The following is an 11,466-nucleotide window of genomic DNA, read 5'->3' as shown; positions in this document are numbered from 1 at the left end:
CACAAAACACATGCACGCACAGCAAACATGCTCACACGCGCACACGCGCACAAAACAAAAGGAGGCATGCGGCATCGTCTCACGTTGTTACAACACGCCCCCCTCCACTATCTCACCCACACAAACCACCACTCACAAACCACCACTCACAAACCACCACTCACAACACATCAACACCACAATGTACAACCGCAACATAACCACACGCAAGCACGCGCACAATGTCGCACACAATGTCGCACATATTCATACACAACATACACAGCCGCAACAAAACAACTCACTTGAGCGATGTCAGCGTGGTGTTGACTTTCAGTGCCTCCCCAATCGCCGTTCCGCCTGCAGGTCCAAGACTGTTACTGTACAAGCTGCATGTTGTTTTGTGCATTGATTGCGGCGTGTGGTTGTTGTTGTTGTTGTTGTTGTTGTTGTTGTTGTTTAAGTTGTTGTTTAAGTTGTTGTTTAAGTTGTTGTTGTTTAAGTTGTTGTTGTTGTTGTTGTTTAAGTTGTTGTTGTTTAAGTTGTTGTTGTTGTTGTTGTTGTTGTTGTTGTTGTTGTTGTTGTTGTGAGTATGCGCGTGCGTATGTGTACGTATGTGAGTATGCGCGCGCGTGTGTGTACGTAAGTGTGTATGTGTGTGTGTACGTATGTGTGTATGCAATGTTGAGAGAATGACACAGCCCATCACACAATCCACCTCAGCATTCCACTCAAAACACAAAACACATGCACGCACAGCAAACATGCTCACACGCGCACGCGCGCACAAAACAAAGGGAGGCATGCGGCATCGTCTCACGTTGTTACAACACGCCCCCCTCCACTATCTCACCCACACCACCACTCACAAACCACCACACAAACCACCACTCACAACACATCAACACCACAATGTACAACCGCAACACAAACACTACATCAAAATTCATGATATATCATGCTTCTGCGCACACAATCACTCGACAACTAACTCGAGCGATGTCAGCGTGGTGTTGACTTTCAGTGCCTCCCCAATCGCCGTTCCGCCTGCAGGTCCAAGATTGTTGAATGCAAGGCTGCATGTGGTTCGGTCGGATATGTGTGTGTATGTAGATGCAATGTCGCGTTAAAGGCACAGTGCATCAGACAATCCGTCGAAGTACCGTGCACCACAAACCTGTCCACAACATACGTCCACAATCCACACCATTACAGCCATCTCACACGCCACATGGACCCATTCGTCGTTTATATGCTTCCTTGGAGTCTGTACTTACGAGAGTTTGGAGCCGCACGTATTGTTCCAAATGCTGAGAATTTTTTCCTTACCGTCCTCGTCGCTCACTTTCTCCAAGCACGTCCGAAACAGCGCTTCATTCGCAACATTCTCACGCACAGGCGGTGGTGTTTCACTCGCTTGCTGTTGCGGTTGCACCTTATTTTGTTCTTCTTCGTGGCCTGCCTCATCATTAAACGTGTCGCCTGCCTGCTTTGCATCTTCGTTTTCACGCACCTCTTCTGTGCCATCCACCTTCGCATCTTTCTCATTTCCCATATCGTTGTTGCGCCACGTCTTCGCCTTGCACGCTCGCCGGAATTTGGCAATCTCTGCTGGCTTCAACTCCTTCTCTTTCATCAGCACTCCTTCATGCAGCTGTCGCACGCCCTTCGTTGGCTTGGGTTCGCTTCCCTGCACTTCTCGTTTCTTCCCCTGGTGCTGTTGCTGCTGCCGCTTCGCCAGTGCACGCTTTCTTGGGTTCCGCATGGCCTCTGTTGCCTGCTCCAACTTGTGAAGACTTGTGATGTGGTGCTTCTCAAGCACCAGCCCCATGGAGGACAACATGTTGTAACGCTGCAGCCACTGTGTCAGGCCAGCGTCCAGCGTGGTTGGGAGCTGCCGGGTGATGGCAATTGAGCGACCCTTGCCGCCTGTCACGCCGTTAGTTGTGCTGATGTGGGTGAGCTTGTTCACGATGGCGGAGGTGAGGTCGGGTGGAAGCGTCATGGATTCTGGATCGTTGGATGCAGGGATCCAGGGAAAGTAGGAGATGGAATCCGGAAGATGGAACTGGGCGAACTCCTCCTCAAAGTCGTCACACATCTTGATGAAGAAAAATGGCTTCTGCCTTGCCGTGATAAACCGCAGCTCCTCATAAGTGCTGAAGGTGGAAGGCGTCTTCTTGCCGTACGTCTTGGTGCCCATGATGACAGCCAAGTCACAGGCCGCGAGAGCCGTGATGATCTCTTCTTCCATGTTGCCACCAGGCTCAACGTCACACAGGAACACGTCCAGGCCGTGCACCTGCTCCAACTCTCGCTTGAGCAGCTTGCCTGCATGGCCAGCCTCTCCAAAACGCAGCGAAATGAACACCTTCTTGCGACGGCTGCGTTGGGATGCCTTCTTCTTAGCTGGCTTTCGCGAGCTCATCCTGGCAGGGAAGGGGAAGGTGAGACGCTCTCCTCTTCGCAGGACAGCTCCAACACACCTAACACACACAAAGGCAGTGGTCCAGCGGTTGTTGCTTGTCGTGCGCTTGTTGTTTGTTGTGGGAGTGCAGAGCAAAATGGCGTCGCTTTCCTCCACCATCGTTTTGCTGCCAGATAGGCGTACGTGGAAATTTCATTCACACTGTCAACAAAAGTCTTCAACAAAGATCTTCAACAAAAGCAGCCATGCACGACAGCGCGACACACAAAAACACACAGGGCACGTGTATTTGCTTCCAGAGCAGCAAGCGAGCATGCAAGCGCGTGTTGATCGCCATACCATCGTCCGTTCCTCTCTCCCCCTCTCTTCAGCTTCTTGGCTTCACATCCATCACTCAGCTCATAGGTTGTCAATTGTCTCTCAGAATCACGTCTTTACTTGTCAGGCACAGCTACAAACGAAAGCACATCTCAATATAACGCACCTCCAGCCTCTTCTCTTCTTCTCTTCTCAACCCACCAAGACCCCAAGACCAATCACCACCTTGGCCTGAGCGCGCCCTGCAGCTCCTGGAGGGCGATGCGGTGGTGTCGCACGCCGCGCACCTTCAAGCCTGCTGTCCAGAGCACGTACTGCTCCGTAGCGTCGCCCTCCGCTGAGAGGTACTGCACCTTCAAAAACTGCCCAGTGTGTTGTGGATTGTGCAAGCGCACCTGCTCCACGACATCGTCCAGCAATGCAGCGAAGGACCGCAACGGCACCGGCGTCTTCTTCAGTGGTCGCGTCTTGAGCAGCAGCCACAGCTGCGTCCTGGTGCTGCTGGCCTTCGTCTTCCCGGTGGGTTCGCCCGCCTCCTCCAGCACGAGGGACGACAGGCCCTGCAGGCTGCGAAGCAGGCGGAGGTGACCGGGGAGGTTCGTATCCAGGCCAGAGATGATGGCAATCGCATAGCGGCGGTCCAGGCACTTGGTCTCCACTTTTCCTTCAGCCAGCCTGCTCACGCTCGTCCAGGAGAGGTGTCTGACACGTTCGTCCCACGCACCTCGCAGCTCGTCTGCGGCGGTGAGGTTGAAGGGCACCGAGTGCAGCACGCTGAATTCGCTGCGGAAGACGATGCCTCTGCTCTTGCGGGTGTGCGGGTGCATGCCAAGCGCCTCTGGCAGGGAGAGCCAGCGATTGCAGGTGAATGCGCCCTGCGACAGCTGCATGGGGTGCTTGGCCACGTTTACGTCTGCGCCGTCGACGAAGCAAAACTGGTGCCAGAAGGCAAGCCCAAGCTGGCCCATGATTAGTGCCGCGTGTGTCTGCGGGTCGTTGGGTACGCGCTCCAGCATCGACATCTCCGACAAGCGCATCGTCAAGTCGCTGTGCAGGCACCTGTTGTGTAGGTTGTGGATCGGTGTATTTGTGTGTGTGTGTGTGTGTGTGTGTGTGTGTGTGTGTGTGTGTGTGTGTGTGTGTGTGTGTGTGTGTGTGCGTGTGTGTGTGTGTGTGTGTGTGAACCAAAGAAGCAGGCAACTTGAAGGGCCGCAATATTCGGTAAAATCATCAGAGCAAGTACGACACTGCATGCTCTATCCACGTTTCGTCCATCGCTCACCGAAAGTTGAGGTCAACAAAGCCGTTGTTGGCATTCGTGTAGTGTGTGTGTTGAATGTTGGTCATGGGCTCCCATTGCCACATGAAGTTGATGACATCGCTCGCCTCGTACCCACTCTGCACGTGTGTGCGTGTTTGTGTGTGTGTGTGTGGGGGGGGGGGGGGGGAATGAGTGTTCAGTTTCAGAGTCAGTTCTTTCCGCCAACCTGCCAACAGACACACGATCGCATCACACACGAAATCATGTTCTGATGACGTACCGATGGCAGAGGGAAAGCGCCCTCTGCTTCCACCTGCGTCACCTGGCGCTGGCGACCGAATTTGCGGAGAATGGGCAGGCTCAGCGTATGCATCAAGCGGCCCTGACCACCAGAAAATGGGGCCTTCTCGAACACGCAGGGAGGAGGAGTGGGATGAGTGGGATGAGTGAGATCAGTGGTCGGGCGAGCGCGAGACGGGCTTTGGAAAACGCAACCATAAGCACAGACACACACACACGCACGCACACACGCACACACACACACACACACACGCTCGCATACGCATACACGCACACGCACATGCACACACACAAGCACACACGTGCGCGCCACTTACAGGACTTGGAAGTAGTATTGGTTTGCGGTGAGGTAGATGTGAGGCTCGGCCAAGTCGGTTGCCGCCACGCCATTCACGACCGTTGTCTGTGGAAAGGAGAAGACAAAACAACAGGTAAGGGCAGGGCTCAAAGGAGGAGGCTCAAACATGACCAATGGGTGTTATGCATGCGCACACATACACGCACACAAGCACACATACACACACACACACACATGCACACACGCACGCACGCACCCCCTTTGGAGCGACTGTGCCGAAACGCTGGCGAATGGAGAGGGGCCTGTCCTTTGCACTCGAGTACAAGAGGATGTACGTGTGGGGATGGTGCGAATCGCCCTCCTCCGCCATCGTGCTGTTGCGCCAGACCCTAACAGCGGCGACGAGAACGGAAAAGCAAGAGAGCAAACGAGCCATGTGAGCAATGCAAGTCGGTTGGTAACAAGCAAGAGGTGAAGGATAATGGCACGGCTGGCACGGCGGCGTGAACATCACGAAAGGGGGACTGCCATGGCCAGTACTGTTGCCATTTCTCACGCACGTGATATGACCGTCAGTGCTTTCGAATTCGTTGACGTGTGGGGCGACCAGCACGGGCTTGCGAGGATCTGTCCTCGCCGTCTTCAGCATCACCGCCAGCATGCTAGTGTGTGTGCAAATAAGAAGGGAGGGGAGGGAGAGGGTTGGAGAGAGTAATAATAAATGGATGTCAGTACTGCCACACACCAGCAATGCACACACGCACACACACACACACACACACATCGCAACACACACACACACACACGCATCTCCATGCGTACTTGTCCTTCCACAAGGTGCCGTGATCTGCCCAGAGGGTGTACTTGGTGGAGGCAATGTATGGCAAGGCCATGTTGCGCAAACACATATAGCACGTCAGCGATCCGCGGTGGATCAGCAATGTTGTCCGCGGTCGTGTCTTCAGTACACGAACATACTCCTCCACCTGTCAACACAAACAAAATGTGTGTGTGAGCATTGGTGAGTGGACCACAAAACCAAGCCAGCAAAGCACTCTTACACGCTCGCTTGCTTGCCTGCAGGCACGATGCAAATACCTTAGCGCAGCACACTCCCCACCTGATGCTTGGTCCATGCCACGTCCCACAACACAACCACAAGATGAAAGTGGCACACGCCCTCCTGGCGCAGCCGCGTTTGAATAATCTTCATTCAGAGAGAGTGAGTGTGTGTGTGTGTGAGTGAGTGAGTGAGACAGAAAGAGAAAGGGAGGGAGAGATACAGTTCGAGGTTGTCGAAAAGCAAGCAAGGGTGCACGTACAACCACAAACATACAAACAAACAAACACACACACACACACACAAACACACACAAACACACACACACACGTACAACCCCAAACACATGTACATAACACACGAACACATCCATACACACATGCACTCATGCACACATCGCACACCTGATGGATCGGGTCAATGCGTTCGCGATAGCTGATGACTGCAGAGACGTCACAAGGCGGCAAGGGGTGCTCTTCAGGCGCAGCGCCTGCGTCCTTGTCGTTTGTGTAGACAAAGAGCAGCCCACCATCGTTGGTTGGCTTCTTGTCCACAAGGTACTGCGAAGGCGCATCTGCTGGCGCAGCACGCCATGCTGCATCAGCAGCACGCTGTGCATTTGTCACGCGTTTTGGTGGCGCCTGCGTCGCTCCCACCCCAAGGTGTGCAGTGGATGAGCTGAACGCGCTCGCTCGCGGCGACGCGGCGCGGGGATCGGCATCACCATCACCAGCAGAAGACTCGGAAGAGGCAGCCATCGCCATCACCCTCATCGTCGCGCTCGGTGCAGCGACGAGGCCGAGCGTCAGCAGCAACAACAGAAGCCTCACACTCATGGCGATCGCGAGGGCGTACTTGTGGGTGGCCGTTGGAATGGCTGAATGGAACGATGTGCTGGTGCTTGCTTGCCTGCCTGAAGAGTGCATCGCCTGCTCCTTGCGGTTGTCGCAAGCAGCTGCAGCTGCCAGGATGCTTGTGCTTCGCCACCCTCTAACATGCATGCTTGTCACGCACATTCCCAAAACGCCACGAACAGAACTTCAAGGCGGATCGAATGATGTGATGTGATTTTAACGAAGGGAGGGGATAAGTCCACCACTAGTTTCACTCTCAGACTCTGCTGCGCCACATCCATCCACACGCACCACGCCTTTTATGCCTTTCACCTCTCAGTCATGTCAACTCAGCGATCCATTTCATGATGCAGTGCAGAAGAAAATAAGAAAGAACGAATGAAATGAAGGAAAAGCATGAGCGAAGCCAAGAAGCAAGAACCAAACCAGCTGATGAAGACGGCAACAACAATAACTCAAACTTGCATGTCAGCGGCCTCCCAATACACTAGTGCCAGCACCAGCACCAGCACCTCAAAAAAAAACACACACACACACACACACACACACACACACACACACACACACAACACACACACAACACACACACACACACGCGCACGCACATTCTCAATACGGGGCAAAATCGCCGAGCAAGACGCGGACCTGCTGCTCATCCAAGGACTCGGAGCTGTTGGACGTGTCCGTGCTGGTGGATGCACTCGTGTCACTGCTGCTGTTATCGCCACCGCTTTGCTGCTGTTGCTGGTGTTGTCGGAGCAGCTGCCTGCGCTTTTCCAAGACAGAGCCCTGGCGATCTGTGATGGTGATGCGTCGGCCGTTTGCGCCGTTGATGCTGATGTCATTTCGCTGCACGCGTTGGCCATACACGTTGTGCTGCATCACCTCGTCTTGCGTGGACGCCGTGGCTTGGCCAAACACGCGTGCCCCGCCCGATCCACTCCTGCCTGCCCGTTGCTGTCGCAACGACGGTGGTTCAAAGTCATCGTACTGCAGCGCTCGGCGATCAAGCTCAATGCTGCGCACTGCCGTTGTGCCCGTGGCCGCCCGCTGTCGGTGGTGCGTTGACAAACCGGGTGGAAGTGGCGGCAAAGGTGGGGATGGCAATGCTGTTGCTGTTGTGGTGGTGGCCGTGGTGGTGCTTGTGGCTGCTGCCACTTGTGGTCGCCTTGCCACTGATGCTGACACTGCTGTGTGCTTGGAGTTCAATGTATCCAACCCGATCAGCTGTCCTGGGAAACCAAACACAGTGCCTTCGTCGTCACCACTGGCATCAGTGTGGGCTGTGCTGCTTCCTCTACGCCTTTGCTGTTGCTGTTGCTGTTGCTGTTGCTGTTGCTGTTGCTGTTGCTGTTGCTGTTGCTGTTGCTGCTGTCCGCGCTCTCGTGCACGCTTGTCAGCCTCTTCGCGGGAGAAGATGATGGGATGCGAGTACGCGTGGATGGCCTTCTTGCGTGGCGTGTCGCCAAGCGGCGTGTTACTAGTGGTTCTTCTTGTCCCTCGATTGATGGTGGCCGTGCCGCGTGGCATGAGTGGTGGTGGAGGTGGCGGTGGAAGCTCCCCCTCCGCTGCTGTACCCGTCACGCTTGTAGACGTTGCCATTGTTGTTTGCGTGGTGCCAGGTGGCGTTGGGGGCGAGGGCATTCGTGCCCGCTGCATGGTGCCAGTGTAAGAGGGTGCAGGCTTTGCAAGGCCAAACACCACCGAGGGCCTGCGCGTGTCGTCGTGAGCCCCCACCGCACGCCCTTGTTGCTGTTGGTGCTGTTGGTGGTGTTGTTGCCGGTGTTGCATGGCGACTCGCTGTTGCTGTTCAAGCAGCGTTTCGGTTCGCCTGTCCGGTTGTTGCTGTGGTTGTTGTTGTTGTTGTTGTTGTTGGTGGTGCTGTTTGGACGCGCGTTGGTTGAGACCTTGGATCGATGCTGTCCGGGAGTGGGTTGGCAGCGTTGTGGATGAGCCCGTCTCCTCCACCATGGTGTATCTCTTTGGATCCCACGCATGTTTGCCCGTGGGCGGGTGTTGTGTGGCAGGGGCGAGTGGGTAGCCTTGATGTGTGCCTTGATGTGTGCCTTGGTGTGTGCCTTGGTGTGTGTGGGCTGACGATGAGCCCGTCTCCTCCATCATGTCATAGCTCTTTGGATCCCACGCATGTTTCCCCGTTGGCGGCTGCTCTGTTGGAAGCGGCGGTGGTGGCGGCCGCACAGCAAACCGGCGACTTTGTTGCTGCTGTTGTTGTTGCCGTGGCTGCTGCTGTTCCATAGTGTAATTTAGTTCTCTTGCTTTTTGCTTCCTTGCTTGGGCGGCGACAACAACAAGAGGCAGCAGCGGGTTTGTGAATTGCGTGGAAGGGAGGCGTGAAATGGTGGTGCAGTGCTTTCTGCTACTCTTTCGCGTGTTTGTTGCCCTCCAACACAACGGCGCACACGTGTTGTGTTTCGTCGTCGACTGCTTGTTCTTGTGTGGCGCGTTCTGCCCATCCGGTCGTTGTTGTTGCGGTTGCGGGTCGCTCTTTGTTGGTTTGTCCTCTTTGTTAAACAACGACGGTTGTGACGCTTGGAGAACAAAGGCAGTAGGCTCAGAACGCCACCACGTATCCCACCGATATCTGTCAAGGAGTGACGTTTCGTGACTCACATTTGGTCAAAACGGCGAGAACGGAACTAATTTCGGAAATACTGTCCAATTTTTGCTGGAAGTGCGCACCGAACGCGTCCCACGCTCACACACGCACACGCGCCACACAACAGCACGCCACAAAACGATTCGTGCCGTTGGTGTCCGATTCTCGACGACGTGTACACGTGGGTGAGGTTTCTGTGGTTGTTGGTGTTGTTGTGGTGGTTGTGTCGGTAGGTTCAAAGAACAAAGGGGAAAACGAACGGACATGTGCATGTGCGTGGTTTGGGTGGGTGGCATCAGGCGGCATCAGACACACTGCGCATCTCACAACAACAGCGAAGCCGCATTCCCACAAGAAGCAAGCAAAGCAAGACAGCTCATCACCATCCACTAACACAACCCACCGAACAAACAGCAGAACAGCAGGTTCATTTTTCCGTCGACAGCTGCGAAAGACAACAGCAAAAGCAAACAGCAAGGCAACAACCCCAGAACCCTTCTCCCCTTGTCACATCATCATGCAGCGTTGGCAGCAGCAGCCGCGTCGGTGCAGGGCGCGCGTGGACGACACGACTTCTGCGGCCACCACGACCTCATCCGCCACCCTCATGACCAGGAGGCGGCCAACCGGACAGCACGGCCCACCAGCCACGGCGCCAGAGCTGCCTCCCCCACGACGCACCGCTTCTTGTCACGTCTCCTCCAAGAACAGGCACACCTGGATGAACACAAACCACCAACAACGACCACAACATCACCACCAACAACAACCGGACACTGCCCCGTCCGGACAGCAGGACAGCGACTATGACCACCCCACCGTCATCCCAGATGCGTGTGGCACCATGATCAACAGGACAGCAACTTTGAGCATGATCAACAGGACAAGAACCTTGAGCACCACCAACAGCAGAGGAGTGGCCCCTCCACCAACAACAGGCAACAGCCACGACAACGACGATGACGACAACGACGACGACGACGGGTTAGATGACTACAGCCACCCCACCGTCACAGGCCTCGCTCCATCACAACCGTCGTTCAGGTGCAGCAGCACCACCACCACCACCAACACCACCAGCAACAAGCACGAAGGGTACAGCCACCCCACCGTCACAGGCCTCGCTCCATCACAGCCTTCGTTCAGGCGCAGCACCAGCAGCAGCACCAGCGCCACAACCACCAACAGCAACACCATCAACAAGCACGAAGGTTACAGCCACCCCACCATTGCAGGACTCACCCCGTCTGTGTCTGGCAAGGCCGCGACCATCACCACGACAGCCCGCCGGACCTCCTCCACCCTCGGTCGAGCCCCTGCACTCCCACCGCCGCGTCGCTCAACCCTGTCTACGCAACCGCTCTCCCACACGCTCGGAAAGGCTTCTCGCCCATCTCCGCCATCGCCACCGCCTCCTCCACTGCGCCCTCGCGTGGCGTCAGTGTCCGCCAGTTCACCGCAGCCACCAGCCCCTCCCTTGCCACCGAGAACCAGTGGAGCGACATCGCCCAACGACAAGCACAGCAACAACAGCGCAGGCAGCGCCTCCCGACAGGTCTACGTTGTGCCAGTGGCTTCTTCCTCTCCAGCACCGCCGCCGCCCCTGCCCCCACAACGCCGCCAGCAACCACCGCCACCACCACTACCGCAGCAGCAACAGCAGCAGCAACAGCAGCAAGAAGAGGACTACGCGGCCGTCTACGACGTCCCTTCAACCCCGCCCCAGCTCCCACCCAAACAGCAGCAGCAACCGCAGCAGCACGCGTACAACGACGTGCAACTCATCTCTTCCTCCTCTTCGGGTTCACAGCCGCCCCGTGATGATGACTACGACCACCCAGCCGTTGTCCTTGGCGCCTCCGCTCCCGCGCCAACGACACCGACGTTCACCTCCTCGGCCACACTCAATCACAACAGCAGCAATAGTAGCAACACAACTAACGCTGATGCCACGTGGCCGCGTGTTTCGCCCAGAACACAGAGCCTGCACGCACGGTCCGCCATGTCGCTTCCGCCGGCGAGTAAGGAGGAAAAGTACAAGTCCATGTATGGCGTGCGGAGCGCAAGCAAGAAGCTGGCAGCCACACAGGCAACCTCCTTTCGCAACAACAGGAACAGCAGCATCAGCCACACCAAGACCAACACCGGCCACCCCTTGAATGGCCTCTTCCGCCGCCAACAAGCCAGCATGCAGCCTCGACACTAGGACAATGCCAAGCACGTGCCCAACATGAAATGAAGCTATCGGAGCATAATCGATGTGTGTGTGTGTGTGTGTGTGTGTGTGTGTGTGTGTGTGTGTGTGTGTGTGTGTGTGTGTGTGTGTGTGTGTTGTTGTTTCGTTCGTCTGC

At 55.8% G+C, this 11,466-nt stretch overlaps 5 protein-coding genes across 5 annotated transcripts in view; 1 reads left to right on the top strand and 4 right to left on the bottom strand.

Moving 5' to 3' along the window:
• Positions 1–955: 955 nt before the first annotated feature.
• On the bottom strand, positions 956–2,407 carry PTSG_06522 (uncharacterized protein; the record flags this gene model as incomplete). Its single annotated transcript, XM_004991849.1, has 2 exons — positions 956–1,026; positions 1,309–2,407. 2 exons carry the CDS (start codon positions 2,405–2,407, stop codon positions 956–958), a joined length of 1,170 nt encoding a protein of 389 aa, XP_004991906.1.
• A 536-nt stretch (positions 2,408–2,943) lies between these two features.
• Positions 2,944–6,480, bottom strand: PTSG_06521 (uncharacterized protein; the record flags this gene model as incomplete). Its single annotated transcript, XM_004991848.1, has 9 exons — positions 2,944–3,784; positions 4,008–4,123; positions 4,267–4,389; positions 4,609–4,689; positions 4,841–4,973; positions 5,145–5,246; positions 5,407–5,570; positions 5,705–5,791; positions 6,049–6,480. The coding sequence occupies 9 exons, from the start codon at positions 6,478–6,480 to the stop codon at positions 2,944–2,946; spliced, it is 2,079 nt and encodes a 692-aa protein (XP_004991905.1).
• Positions 6,481–7,107: 627 nt separating this feature from the next.
• PTSG_06520 (uncharacterized protein) lies at positions 7,108–8,754 on the bottom strand (the record flags this gene model as incomplete). Its single annotated transcript, XM_004991847.1, has 1 exon — positions 7,108–8,754. One exon carries the CDS (start codon positions 8,752–8,754, stop codon positions 7,108–7,110), a length of 1,647 nt encoding a protein of 548 aa, XP_004991904.1.
• Positions 8,755–9,466: 712 nt separating this feature from the next.
• On the top strand, positions 9,467–11,416 carry PTSG_13251 (uncharacterized protein). The gene has a single exon (XM_004991846.1). The coding sequence runs from the start codon at positions 9,633–9,635 to the stop codon at positions 11,319–11,321; it is 1,689 nt and encodes a 562-aa protein (XP_004991903.1). The 5' UTR covers positions 9,467–9,632; the 3' UTR covers positions 11,322–11,416.
• Positions 11,318–11,466, bottom strand: part of PTSG_12450 (uncharacterized protein) — a gene marked incomplete at both ends in the record, with an annotated part of 16,253 nt that continues 16,104 nt past the window's right edge. Inside the window, one exon of the mRNA XM_004991845.1 lies at positions 11,318–11,356. Within this exon, the coding sequence (XP_004991902.1) occupies positions 11,318–11,356 (39 nt within the window). The remainder of the gene's footprint in view (positions 11,357–11,466) is intronic.

The sequence above is a fragment of the Salpingoeca rosetta genome (assembly GCF_000188695.1).
Source record: "Salpingoeca rosetta unplaced genomic scaffold supercont1.18, whole genome shotgun sequence".
NCBI lineage: Eukaryota > Choanoflagellata > Craspedida > Salpingoecidae > Salpingoeca > Salpingoeca rosetta.
This window is presented reverse-complemented; position numbering and strand designations above follow the sequence as displayed.

Bases quoted from the DNA above. Each gene is read 5' to 3' on its own strand.
- PTSG_13251 (XM_004991846.1), top strand. From the start codon at position 9,633: ATGCAGCGTTGGCAGCAGCAGCCGCGTCGGTGCAGGGCGCGCGTGGAC.